The sequence below is a fragment of the Harpegnathos saltator genome, unplaced genomic scaffold, assembly GCF_003227715.2.
Source record: "Harpegnathos saltator strain DR-91 unplaced genomic scaffold, Hsal_v8.6 scaffold79, whole genome shotgun sequence".
Taxonomy (NCBI): domain Eukaryota; kingdom Metazoa; phylum Arthropoda; class Insecta; order Hymenoptera; family Formicidae; genus Harpegnathos; species Harpegnathos saltator.
In genome coordinates, this window is record NW_020230637.1 from 463,506 (window position 1) to 477,756 (window position 14,251).

General features: G+C 49.7%; 1 protein-coding gene across 1 annotated transcript in view; it reads left to right on the top strand.

Annotated features, from left to right (window-relative positions):
- The window catches only part of Su(Tpl) (Suppressor of Triplolethal), a 99,692-nt gene extending 92,167 nt beyond the window's left edge, over positions 1-7,525 (top strand). Inside the window, exons 5-10 of the mRNA XM_011137879.3 lie at positions 961-1,167; positions 2,520-2,590; positions 2,848-3,054; positions 3,184-4,276; positions 4,497-4,674; positions 4,772-7,525. Of these exons, the coding sequence (XP_011136181.2) occupies positions 961-1,167; positions 2,520-2,590; positions 2,848-3,054; positions 3,184-4,276; positions 4,497-4,674; positions 4,772-4,993 (1,978 nt within the window). The 3' untranslated portion in view covers positions 4,994-7,525. The remainder of the gene's footprint in view (positions 1-960; positions 1,168-2,519; positions 2,591-2,847; positions 3,055-3,183; positions 4,277-4,496; positions 4,675-4,771) is intronic.
- The last annotated feature ends 6,726 nt before the right edge of the window (positions 7,526-14,251 follow it).

A 14,251-nucleotide genomic window follows, 5' to 3' on the forward strand; every position in this document is an offset into this window, starting at 1 on the left:
CGCAAACGATAATGTATATTTGATTCCTACTCGTATTATTCGGATTCGAATCGAATTGAATTACATTAGATTCGATTCGATTTGATTCGAATAGTTCTTCGCACATCTCTACCCGGGACTCTCGATCTTTGTCCGTTTCTACGAGCGCGATTTTACGTTTTCTGAATTAACAAAAAATATTTACATACATACGCATATACAGAGTGTCCGGGATCTTTTGGAAGCGAAAAATTGTGAAGATCAATCAGATCAAACTGAGAAGAAAAGTCATGTACCGTTTTGCAAAAGTCGCAAACGTAGTGATTAAGTTATTAATAATTGAAAATGACACATCTAGAGGCACTTTTAATTGATTATTTGAAAATTTACATATTTATTTATAGAATGGTAAAAGACTTTTTTGTTTTAGAATAACTTAATCTATTATTATATAACAGCCATTGTGTCTAGCGATAGATTTGAGTATATTGAACTTTGAGCCTTGAATCTTGATCCTATCATTCAATATACCCGTCATATAATTGTAAACATAGCTTAATAATTAATTATTTTTATAAAATGATACTTGACTTTCCTGCTCTCAGTTTGACCCGATCAATCGTCACAATTTTCCGAAATCGTTTCCGAAAGATGCCGGACACCCTGTATATGCAGTAGAAAATCATATGAAATTATGTTCCGAAACGTCCGCATTCACGAAGAGATTACTTACAATTGAGGTGAATAGTTTCCGTGTCGCATAATTCACGGCCGTTATTATCTGTATAATTAAACGACCTCAATTGTGTCCGTTTAAATTCTGCTCCAGCGTTCCGTCTGCTGATACCCATCTCGCAGCTAAATCAATTCGCGCGCGCGCGCGCGCACCAAGCTTGCGGATGCGAGCGCGCTAGAATTTCATTTTAGGACTAACACGTACGAACTAACATTCGTCTCACCGGCAATCCGTATCGCTTGCAGCACGCGGGTGATCAAGGCGAATGGTCCAAACATCGGGCGCAAGGTGAAAGTGAATGCAACCGGAAGGACGATACCGCCTCCATCGAACGCGAGGCATCGGGAATCATCGTCCCCCGCCAGTCAACCCAAGCGATCTCCTTCCTACCGGCCAACCACCAGCAGCTCGCCGGAGAAGAAGATCACCGACCTCATGCGCAGGCCGCTCAAGTAATTATATCTACCTACATGCATGCGTCAACACCTCCTTGTCATCGTTGTTGTCGTTACAACTCACATCGCGTCGCTAGAAACGTCGCTCTGGAAACGAGCGAATTTCAATCTCTGGTCAAGTTATTGGATGGGTACAAATTAGTTCGGTCCGTTTTCAAAAGACGGCTCCGGCTGTTATGAATGCCTCATAGTGACTGCCGATTTTCGCGGTTTCAGAGTGGTTAGACATCTGCGAATAATATTCAGTTTATATCGCTTTGAGTTTCATACAAAAACCTTGCTGTTTACGGTGTTGAAAATGTCGAATTTTGTGTCGAACCAAGCAGCATTTGCGGGAGGTTTTAATTTTCTGCTTTAATTGGAAGAAAAGTGCAGCCGAAGCCCATCGAATGCTTGTTGAAGTTTATGGTGACGCTCCAACTGATAAATCATGTAGGGAATGGTTTCGACGTTTCAAGGATGGAGATTTCAGCGTCGAAGACAAGCCTCGCTCTGGACAGCCGAAAAAATTCGAGGACAAAGAATTCGAGGCATTACTCGAAGAAGATCAGAGTCAAACGCAAGAGAGGAGCTTGCAGAATCATTGGGAGTGACTCAACAAGCCGTTTCCGTACGGTTGAGAGACATGGGAATTATTCAAAAACAAGGAAATTGGATGCCTTATGAACTGAAACCGAGAGAGACTTTGGAAGGCGTTCTTCATGACAACGCTCGGCCTCATGTCGTAAAAAGTCGTAAAAAAATATTTGGAAACGCTCGAATGGGATGTTTTACCACACCCGCCGTATTCTCCGGACATTGCTCCTTCTGATTACTAGTTGTTCCGAAGGATGCAGCACGATTTGGCAGGTCACCGGTTCGCTTCTTTCGCAGATATCGAAAATTGGCTCCAAACTTGGATCGCCTTAAAAGACGAGTCATTTTTTCGAGATGGAATTCGAAAATTGCCTGAGAAATGGGAGAAAGTAGTAGCCAGCGATGGAAAATACTTTAATTGATCTGTTCATTCATTTTGTTTTGAAATAAATACATCTTTTAACACAAAAAAACGAACCGAACTAATTTGTACTCCCAATACATGCACGATTGACTCGGATCGATCAAAACTGGCGACGCTTTTTGTTCTCCAACGTCCCCCGTAGTTATTTATTTATAATTCGTCTCTGTACTCTGTCAATACACAATTTCATCATATTTGTAGCAAATACATGAAACGAATACATTTATTTGCCTTTACACTCATGTGTTTGCATATGTTTTATATATATGATGAGAATGTGTTGAGAGAGACGCTCGTCAGGCTCGTCGAATGCTCGCAGACGTGTAACTCACACTTGTCCGTTCAACAGGGAAAGACTTATCCACCTTCTCGCCCTGAGGCCGCTCAAGAGACCAGAGATTTACGATCGTATCAACAAAGGTGAGAGACAGAGAGAAAGGGAGAGAGAAGGGGGGAGGGAGAGAGAGAGAGAGAGAGAGAGAGAGAGAGAGAGAGAGAGAGAGAGAGAGAGAGAGAGAGAGAGAGAGAGAGAGGGAGAGGGAGAGAGAGAGACGCGACGAGATCCCAAGACGGATAATGCACCCTCCTCCTCCCCCCTTAATCTAACACGTTAAAATAACTAATTCGGCCGATAACTGGACAGAACGATATATTGATATCGATCCGACAAATTGCAGAGGGTATACGGGAGCGAGAGAAGCCCATCGTGATGACGCTGCTGCGACAGGTGGCCAACATGCGCGACAACTCGTATCACCTGCTGAGGCACGTCTGGAACGACGTGCAGGAGGACTGGCCTTTCTACACCGAGCAGGAGAGGGCCATGCTGAGGCGGCGGAAGCCTCAGAACCTCACACCACCTGGCTCCAGCGACGGATCCACTGGTAACATACGACACAACCGATATTTGCCTATACGCCTATACGTCCGTAGCCACTAGATCGTCACCCAACCGCGGACGATCGTTGGAGACTCTCCGCTCCGAATATCATTCGAATCGTCGTCACTTGCAGGCAGCGGTCAATCGCCCAACTCCATTCAGCCGGGCTCGCCGCCCGCCATCACGGCACCACCTCTATCGCTGTTGGGCAACAAGAGGCCGGGTTACTACCAGGGTAACGACGGGCTGCCGACGAAGAAGCCGCGGATATCGCACTACCGGAAATCCGAAGCCAGCTCGACCAATTCCAGCGGCGAGAGCGGGAGGACGTCCAGCAGCGGCGGCGGCGGCGGCGGCGGCGGCGGCGGCGGTGGTAGCAGCAGCAGCAGCGGTGTCAGTCCTACGGCCGGTACCGTCGGCGTCGGTGGTGGTAGTAGTAATAGTGCGAGTGGCAGTGCAGGTGGCAACGTCGGCTGGGATCACCAGAGGCAACAGCAGCGTGAGCGTCGCGGTGATTGCCGGCCCGAAAGAACAGCGAACAGTGATGTGCTGCGAGGTGGGATCGGCTACGGTAGCAGCAGCGGTAGTGGCTCCCGATCGTGCCAGGCGTCGCCCAGTGATCCGACGGGCAACCAGGGCGCCGGTTACGGACGCGGTGGTGCTGACAGTGCCGTCGCGACGGCCAGCAGCAACACCGGGAGCGGCTCGTTGGGCGCTCCGTCGGCCGGCAGCTATAATTCCCACAGTAGTCCAGCTTATAGCAGCACGGCGATCGCTAGCGGGGAACGACATTATTACGCTGGCCGGTCAGCGGCGACGACGGTGGTCAGCGGTGATAATAGTGCCTGTGGTAGTGTGGGTGCGAGTGTGCAGGACATTGCCGCGCGTTTCGTGCCGAATAGTGCGAGGAGTGATAACGTTAATGTTAATATCACTAGCGGTCGTCACGGCGGCAGCCCGAGCAACGCGAGCGCCGACAGGAGGGACAGAAGCGACAGGAGTCGGACAGTCGTGAGGGAGAATAAGGACTGGGAGCCTTGGACGGTGAGTGGTAGTGCGAACATTGTGGCCTCCCTCAATGGCCACGCCGATATCACCGGTAGCGCGCACTGCGACGACATCTCGGAGAGTCCGCTGGCTTTGGAGGGTAACCAACCTTCGGAGAGTCCTCTGGCGTTGGGGAGTTCCATGACTCTGGACAGCTCCCAAGTCCCCAACTACCTCACGTGAGTAGACATGGCACGATTGTTGTGTTTGCCAACGGTTGTATTCGTCAATGGAATTCCCGTGGGAATCGACGATAAGTTTGCGATTCCTTATTCGTACGAAAAAAGAAAAATCGGCAAATTTTGTTTCCAGATGATCAAAAGTCGATTCACATTTGACATTGACACACTTGACTGTGTAAGGAATCCTCCTCACAAAGCAGCTTTCTCTTTTGTTCAGGTACTACACGACGATAACCAATCTGGAGCAAAGGCGACGTTACAAGATAGCGTTCCACGCGCACTACGAGGAGTACCGAAGAGTGCACGCGATGGTCGCCGCTGTCTCCCAGCGCTTCTCGCAGTTGTATCAGCGAATGACCGAACAGGCGACCCGGGGGAACTCGGACGAGTGTCAGGTATCGTATCGCGGCATGGCGAGTCTGATCGCTGATCTCTCTTTCTTCTCTCTTGCGAATTGTCCGGTCGCTAACCGTCTCCGCTGATCAATTACAGCGACTGAAGCAGCAGATCATGGCTGAGTATCAAGAAAAGAAAAACGACCCAATACACCTAGAAGCGAAGAAGCAGTTCAACTATCTGCACAATAAGCTGGCCCACATAAAAAAATTGGTCCAGGATTTCGACACGCAGAACTTCAACGAGAACGTAGAGTCGACGTCGACGAACAGTTGCAGCAACGAGAGCAACGACTTTGACAGCCGGCGGCACTACTGACATAAACTTAAACGGCTGCCTCTCGTTCCCTGCCTTCTCTCGGTTGTCGACACGCTGCTGTCAACATCGCCGCGGAATCTGTGCTTCCTCGGCATGTTCCAAGGCTGACTCCTCGTCTCACGGTCCACATGGTTCCTGGGTTCCATGGTTCGCTGAACGGTCAAGCGCATCCGGTCCGTTGCCCGGTCCCGGCGAGCACTCGTTCACAACCAGCGCCTAAGCGCGAGATACACCCTGCTACCTGCTGACCCTCCGCAATATCTAACCCTCCGTCGTCGGTCCCCCACCACAGGACCGGCCCACGAGATTCTCGTCGCAACGTTGCTGCTCGGTGCGTCGTCTCTGTTTCTTCTCATCTGCAACACCACAATACCACGACAACTCGTTAGCCGTAATAATTTAATTATCAATAGCTTTAAACTCTGTGACTTTGTGTTACATGCATCATCGCGCACTGGGATATAGCGACAGAGTTCTTTCGGTTCTTGCATGATCCTCTTATCGGCGAAACGGTAAGAGGGGGGGGGGGGCCAGTCATTTTACGGACGACTGACATCTTCCTTTTTATTTGCAGCATTTTCAATTTTACCGCACATGTCGCACATGTTTGCGTCCCTGACAATTTTTCTGTTTTTCTTTCCCCCTCTTTTTTTTTTTCATCGCGTACGACGTCGCGCACCGTATCCGTCCGTTATCCGTGAAGACCGACAGAATACTCCTCGGTGCAAATGAATAATTTTCTTTCTCGGGCGAATAATTTTCTTTCCTCTTATAGAATTGGCTTTATAGAGAAACCGCGCGCGTGGTGTCGGCGGTGGTGCGTTACATGCGCGCGCAGGACGACCTATATCCTAGTGCGCGATACCACACAATCGAGAAAATCTGAATACTCGTGCAATGTCTTTTTCTGTTGGACAATTTCTCGACGCGGACTGACCGAGTGCGACACGCGATGCGACGAAACGTCGAGCCTTTTCTCGACGCTCGTATGCCGCGATAAAGAGATCACACGACGCCGAATCCTCCAATGGTTCTGGTCACTCTGATCACACCCGTTTTAATCGAGGACTGTCATTGCGAAACGTTCGTTCGACCATATTGGGTTAAGGTACGAATTTGGAAACTGGTCTTGCACCGCGCACCGTATTGTGCACTCGCGACACGTCGGGTTACCAATCGATTCGGATTCGTAAGTTATTTCGACTCACGCGTGACTCGCGCGGTACTTCTATGCGCGTCAGCGACTAGTTAGAGACTAGCGTTTTTACCTTCCCCTGTTTCCTTTCCCCTTGTCTTCTTCTCGATACTCGTCGTTTTATTCCGCGTTCGAGGAAGATCAGACCGGCACACTTTGTCGAACAAATGTGACAATTCCAAGGGTTAGCGCGTTTATAGCTCCGAAAACGTCTGACCTTCTCGTTTTTAACGACTGACAGACTGAGCGTTCTCTTTTCCTTTCTTTTTTTATGCCTTAAACGAGTGTAGTTTCGACGCGCGATGTTGTTGCTTCCCCCTTCCCCCTGCTCCAATCTGCTGACGTTTGTTTCTCGTTCGTTGCGTACACGTTTTCCACGACTGCGATCATCTCGTCCGCCGCGCCGTTCCGTCGAGGCCCTCGGGCGCTCCGAGGAAACGTCTCACTGCGCTGATACGCCGATCGGATGTGAGGTACTTAGGAGAATTGTCGGGTGTGACGACGATACGAACGCCGATGCCGCGATAAAACGCGATGGATGATGAATCGGTCGCTCGCGCGGGAGCAAACTTCTTCGCCTTCTCGGAAACCGCGCGAGGATCGCGCGAACGCTCGCTCGCGCCTCCCGCGATCTTGCCGCGGGCTTCTTTCAAGGGCAACCCTTTCGTGCAGACGGGGAATTCAATCGTCGACGAGGATCGATTCTGCGCGTACGTCGTTGCTCACGCGCGCTCATGATTCCAGTGTTTCTCCAGAACTACGTCGTTCCTACGAGCGCGCAACTGTCGCGCTCGCGATCACCCCCGTCGAATTCGGACGACTCGCGCGCGAGCAGTCGGCAGCAACGGCAGCGCGAGAGAGCCTAGGATTGTTGCTTAACGAGTTATGTTCCTCTCTTCTGACTTACTTTCCAGCGAGATCTAGCGCGCGCGCGCGCGCACGCACGCACGCACGCACGCGCGATTTCTATCTGTGCTATTCGAATGTTGTTGGCCGAGTTCGTAGATCCTGTGCGATCTGCCGAACGGACGCGTTAGTAGACGAATTTTAAACGCGAGTTATTTAATGGTTTTCGCCCTCCCCCTTTGTTCCGCGACGCGTAGTTATTTATAATCGATTAATATATATATATATTGCATATATATATATATTATATATATGTATAATGAAATTGTTGAGAGACACTCGTTACATTTGTCGAATGGACCTTTTATACGTCGAAGGAGAATACCGACGCCCGTGTACTACCGTGTTATAATTTCTCTCCCGTCATTGTGCAATACGAAAACGAAAAAAAAAAAAAAGGAGAAGAAGAGAGCGGAGGAAGAGTGGGTGAAGAGTCACACTGCGTAGAATATGCGATCTCGGCGTCGCGACGTGCACCGACTCCTCCCTTTCACCGAGGTGAGGACGCACGAGAAGAACGACCTATTCGATATTTCGGTGACTCGCGCCGTAGCGTCTGCGAAGTACCGGGGATCCGAGAAATCGAGGGCGAAAGAGGGAGACGATCGTTGCACGCCGAGTCGAATCTGTACGGCACGCTACAGGGCGGACGAGACGGAAAGAGCGACGGCGCGAGTCGCGATAACTGCGAAATATTCGCGGCAGTATTCCGACATGTGCAACGCGCGAGTGTACATTGTGCATTTCCCGCACGAACATTGTACAGCTGTAATGTGCGCACACGTTGAGAAAGAGGGAGAGCTCTCTCTTTCTCTCCCCCCCCCTCTCTCTCTCTCTCTCTCTCTCTCTCTCTCTCTCTCTCTCTCTCTCTCTCTCTCTCTCTCTCTCTCTCTCTCTCTCTCTCTCTCTCTCTCTCTCTCTCTCTCTCTCTCTCTCTCTCTCTCTTTGCCTTTCTTCCATAGTGGTCGGAGAAAGGAGGATTCGAGTTGACACCGTAGAGACTGTAAATTATACAGCTGGCATGTATAATCGCGATAATTTGCATCTTTAGATAATTTATATAGTCGTTGTGTGCGTTACGGTTGAAATTTTCACTTCGCGTAGATTGTATTTGGAGTTGAAGGAATTGGTAGAGATGTATATATTTCGTTTTAACGATTGCGTTTCGCGACTCGCAAATCTGCAATCGCACATACGCGCTCTTGTTTCGTTTGCTTTTCTCGTTTCTTTTTCTTCATGACTGAGGAGATACAGGCTTCTTCTCTTGTTCCCGTTTCAGATTAAAAATTATGAAATTTCGGAATTTAAATTCGTTTTACATAAGGAGAGAGATCCTCGGGGTTTCTCGAAATTCGGAGGAAAGATGGGTGCGAAGGTATCGTGATTCTCGCGCTCACTCCAGTTATAGCTTTTGCACACTCGCCGTTCTTGTAGCGAATGTAAAATCAATGTTTTGCGTCTTCGAACTGTGTCTCGCGACACGCATACACACACACACACACACACATACACACAGACAGTCGCACACTGTGCCATACACGTGCGAATTGGCGCACGACGTTCCCCTTTTTTCCAAGACTCGCCCGAGGTCGAACGTTTTTCAGGTCTGTAGTTACCACGTTATACGAGTCAGTGTCCTTTGTAAATTGTACTATTTGTAAATAGTATCGCGCTATCAATTACGTTATGTAAATCAGAAGGCGGTGTTCTTTGTTAGCTGTGAGTTGAAGGTTTCGACAAATTCTTTCGTCGTCCGTCGAACAGCCAATCGATTGTCCTGACGATTCAGCCGCGAGAGAATGACAGAGAGAGAGAGAGAGAGAGAGAGAGAGAGAAAGAGAGAGAGAGAGAGTAGAAACAGTGCCAAAGAGACTGAACTGAAACGACGTTCAAACGCCAGAAAACTATCGATCGCGATGCGAGTTAACTTGATGCGTGTTAACTTAAGCAACAGGCCCGGCATCTTTCGCGCTCGTCGCTTTTGTTAAAAACTCGAGCGTCGTCCAAGCAATTGCGTTTTTCGTGAAAGTAAGTGCTCTTAACGCTGCATTTAAACGACGTTTGAACGCTTGGCCCTTGATTGTCGTAATTCCGTTATTGTTTCGCAGAGAGTTGAAGGAGAGATTATTATTAACGGAGAGGAGGAGCGCCGCTCTTGTTAAGAAAAAGAGAAATTAAAAAAAAAAGTGGAGAAACAGAGAGAGAGAGAGAGAGAGAGAGAGAGAGAGAGAGAGAGAGAGAGAGAAAGGAAATGAGGAGAGAGAAAGAAGAATGAAAAAGAGGGTATCGGCCGTATTACTCCCGGATTGTATTCGATCGTTCGGCAGGAAGAATGCGAGTTCGACGATAGATTCGCGATAAAGGAAATACGCGCTTGTGTGTAAACAGAGAGAATATAAATATACATTTTATACGGAAGAAAGAAGAATATATTTCTCGTAACGAAAGCCGTGAGCTCTCGCTCCGAGGGAGAATCAAAACTCGCGCTAAGGAAAAAAAAGAAGACGAAAAAAGAAGGAAGGGCGGAAGAAGTAAGAGGAATAATGCCAGTTTCGCTCGTGTAGATTTATTAAATAGGGATGTCGTTCGGTTCCCCCGTTGATAAGGAACGCGTCTCGGTGGTGGAGTTTCGGCGAAACGTTGCGACTTCTCCTGAGGTTCGAATAAAATTTCGCGAGAATCCCCCCCCCTCGCCTGAATCGTCGCAGTTGCGCTCGTTCTGCGGTCGTCCGGGCCGGTGGAATGTCGTGAAGTCGAAGTATCGAGTAGGAAGAGAGAATGAGGAGAGAGAGAGAGAGAGAGAGAGAGAGAGATCGCGAAGAGACGAGGATAGGATCTTCTTGCTTCTGTCGAGGTGTGCTCGCGAAGAACTGTCCGTTCGCGCGCGGACACGATCCATATCCATGCTCAAGACCCAAACGACACTCTCGATTCGCCGGGTGGGAAGAGGAAGGAACGGAAAGGAAGAAAACGAGGAAAAAGAACACAGGAACTCTCCAAGTGCCAATATTAGCCAAGCGTGAATTATTATATATAATATATATATATACACACACACACACACACACACACATACATACGGGCGTGTATACGCGTGAAATACACACACACACACACATACATACGCACACTTATACACTCATATGCGCATATAGCGTAATTATTACGTGCATTATCTCTTAGTGGTATACCACACTATGTGCAAGACATAATAAAATCGAAAGAGAGCAGTCACACAGGCTTCGGGAAGTCGAGACGCGTCTCCTCCTCGCTGGCAGACCACCTGGTGACCAGCCTCCTCGACGGGCTCGTGCGCCCGAGAAAGCCGAGATATTGATAGACGAAAGAAATCGACAAGAAATCGCGTGGAGAGCCACGGACGCCTTTTCGTCGCAGCTTCGCCAGCTTTGATCTTTCTCATCTGTTCTTCTTTACTCTTCATCTCTGCATCCCTCGCCGCACGCTTCGGTACTTTCCGATCCGAGCGTTCGGTCCTCGGTCGAAGGACGATCGAAAGAGAGAGAGAGAGAGAGAGAGAGAGAGAGAGAGAGAGAGAGAGAGAGAGAGAGAGAGAGAGAGAGAGAGAGAGAGAGAGAGAGAGTCCACCCGCGATTCCTGCAGACTCATCGTGCCCGGTGGGAGATGTCGCGATCGATGAACGATCTGCTTCGGTGGAATTCGGATGGCGCAGGACAAGACGTCCTGTCTCGCGAGATATCATCCTCGTTTACCAGTCGGCAAGTCCGCTCGATCTTCACCGGGTCTTTCGTCCTCGCGAGAGTTACCTCTGCGTGCACACATTCGCGCAGTCGCGACATATCATTCTACGAGTATCCGTTCTCTCTTCATATCACGCACAGTGCGAGAGGAGCCCCGACGGAGGTCCTCTTGTGCGCAAGGATGGGGGGATCGCGAGCTGTGAAAACTCGCACATTTTTCCCTGATCCCCGCCCGCCGCCCGGAGGTTCTGCTTCTCCGACTGAAAGCACCGACCTCGACGTTCATGTTGACAAATGGAAACAAGGAAACTGGACTCCAAAGATATCACGCGTTGGAAAAAAAGGTCCCCTCCCCCGTCTTTCGGCGGATCGATGAGCGAAGTGCAGCTGACCACAGCCTCTCTCTCTCTCTCTCTCTCTCTCTCTCTCTCTCTCTCTCTCTCTCTCTCTCTCTCTCTCTCTCTCTCTCATCGGCACCCCCGAATCGTCGTCGTCTCCTCCGTCTCATCGCGCAGCTAATCGTCGATGCGACGGCGAGTCGCGATCTTGAATCGCGTCGCAGCTATATGAAGCTTCTCGCTCGCCCGGAACGACGAAGAGCCGTCCTTCGCCCTCCCCCTTCGTCGCGCCCTCCCGCGATACGCGACACCTGGTCGCCTGCCGCAGAATCGTCGCTTCGCTTCTCGTTTTTACACAGCCGACGATGCGTCGCGTAGTACTATATACTTTTTGACTGTGATTTGTTGCTAGGCACTTTGTAATACATTAGTCGCGCCCGCGCGACGACGACGCGCGTGAAAGAGTCGCTCTCCGCGGAGCGAGAGAGAGAGAGAGAGAGAGAGAGAGAGAGAGAGAGAGAGAGAGAGACGTTGACCCTTCTTCTACCGTACGACTCTCGCTCGTGGCATAGGGAAGCTATATATATATGTATACACACACGCAAATATTTATATATATAAATTAAATATATGTACAAATTATATTATATAATTATATGTATATATATTTACGTATATACATATACATATATATATATATATTTTTACCGCGCAGTCAGTCGTCGGAAGAACTCCGCGAGATCGTCCATTTTCCTCGTTCTCGAACCTGAAGAGTCGCTGAGAGCGTCGTATGGGGAGTCCTCCGATGGAGCGTCCATGTGGACGAAGGGTTGAGGAAGCGTGCGACGCGGCGTTGAACACCTTGACTGTCGCGTCGAGTTCGAGGCTCGGCCCGAATTCCTGGTCGCTGGGGTGCTGCAATCGATGTACAGAGTCAGATTACTTAACGGTCATGAGGATCACGCGGAGGGATGTGGTGGGTAGTGAGAGAGCGAGGCAGCCATCGAGTCGACGGAGAATGTTGATTGCGTTCTCCCGTCGGCGGTTCTCCAAATTCTCGACTCGTTGGCCGCTCCTCAGGTCTTGCTCGAGGCTCAGCCTTATCCAGGTACGGACTCGCAGGATGTGTGCGCTCTCGAAGAGACGACCCTTCGATCGAGATCGAGGTCTCCTTGCGCGATCATGCGAGCTTAGATGAGCCTCTCCGCTGTTTGTGTTTGCCTCCCGTGTGCCTTTCTGTGACCTCAACTCGTTGCCAACGTGCGCGAATTGCGCTGGAGCCAGGTGGAACGCACCAGGTGCAAATATCCCCAGGTGATCGGGTCGCCGACGGCTTCCTCGCCGCGGGGACTCGCGCTCTTGCGAAGTCTCGCGAAAAGGTGGAGGTGCGCGGCGCTCAAGGTGTCAAACGCGCGACGACACGCCGGCCATATCGCGTCCGCCGATGGGAAAGGATTTTAGGGATTAGAGCCGAAGGGGAGGGAAAGAGGAGGAGGAGGAGGAGGAAGAGGACGTAAACGAAGGCGCGTCCGTTGTCATCACTCATATCACGGAAGAACCAGGCTGGTTCTGCAACTTTGCCTCACGGCGCGAGCAGTAAGCAAATTAACCAGCCACGGTTGTCGATTGTTCTCCTCATCAGTCCATAATTAAGCGACTGCTTAGTTCGTTACCGACCGTGTCCTCAAAGCAACGCTGCGGGCTCGATCGTGTCAGTCCTGTCGCGATTCGCCGAACGATCTCGTTCCAGCGGCTTTCGAAGCGCGCGATCGATCGATTGTTCCGAATATGTCAAGATTCCCCCCGCCATCTTTTTTTTCTCGTCCTCCGAACAAACTCCGACTCGAAGTTGTTCCTCGCGTCGGTCGCCGAAGTCGCGCGCGAGAGACGACTCTCCTTCCGCCGAAATTTCTACCGCGTGACGCGTCAAGTCGGGGGTCTCGTCAAGTGCAACTTTGAAGTCCTCGGAGAGGAGGATGAGATGTTGCGAGGGAAACGACCTCTCTCTGCTTAAAAGGGAACAACCCATTCGTCGTCGTGTAAGCGTTCGAAATCGAAGCGACTACGGTAATTGAGAGCGGATTTCCGAGTCGAGCCTTCGATTCCACGTGAATTCCATCGCGTCTCCTGGACCCCCGTCAAGCAGGGGTTCTTATTGTCCTTCTCTCCAGGCTGTGTCCTGGAGAAACGCTGCTTCACGGATTATTTAATACGCGATTGTCTCAATATTTTATCTGCGTGTTTTCGATCTTAAGTCGCAACTTCAACGTTTATTAATCGTGTAACTCAACCAGCTGCGGATGGAGTGTACGAGAAGAAAGCAAATCTGAAATCTTTACAATTCACGCGCGACGAAATTCGTAAGGTTGATTCAGCGCCCAATCTTCCTACCTCTCGGCAAGCGTCCCGGGATTGTCATTGGACCCGAAGAGGTCGGCTCGCTCGACGTGGAACCACGTCCGATATATCGGTTGAAGTGAGTCGAGCTCTTCTGCACGATCGATCGCCATCGGCAGGAACAAAAGAACGAGAGAGAGAGAGAGAGAGAGAGATATATATATATATATATATCGGTACGCTCGATCGAGGGCAGCGAAGGGATATTCTTTAAATGCTTAAGGAAAAAACACGAAAAACGAAAGGAAGCCGCGCGCACACACACACACACACACACACACACAAGAAACACTGGAAGCGTGAAGCGCGCTTGGATGACTGACAATTAAGTGACTTAAGGAGCGCGAAGAGGTCGGTGGGTAGTCTTAAGTTTTTAAGCACCGATCGCGCGAGGGTGAAACAGGTGGGACGACGAGAAACAAAAAAAAATGAAGAAAAGAGAATGGACTTATAAGCGTATGCTACTCTCGTATCTGTATATATACACTCACACACACATATCTGTATATATACATATACGGACACACGTACGTTTTTGTTTAACTTTTACAAGAGTAAGAGAGAGTGTGAGAGAGAGTGTGAGAGAGAGAGAGAGAGAGAGAGAGAGAGCATGAGAAATGGACGAACATAGAGATGATGAGAATAAAGATGATAATGACGATGATGATGATGATGATGATGATGGTTATGACGAACCAGGTGA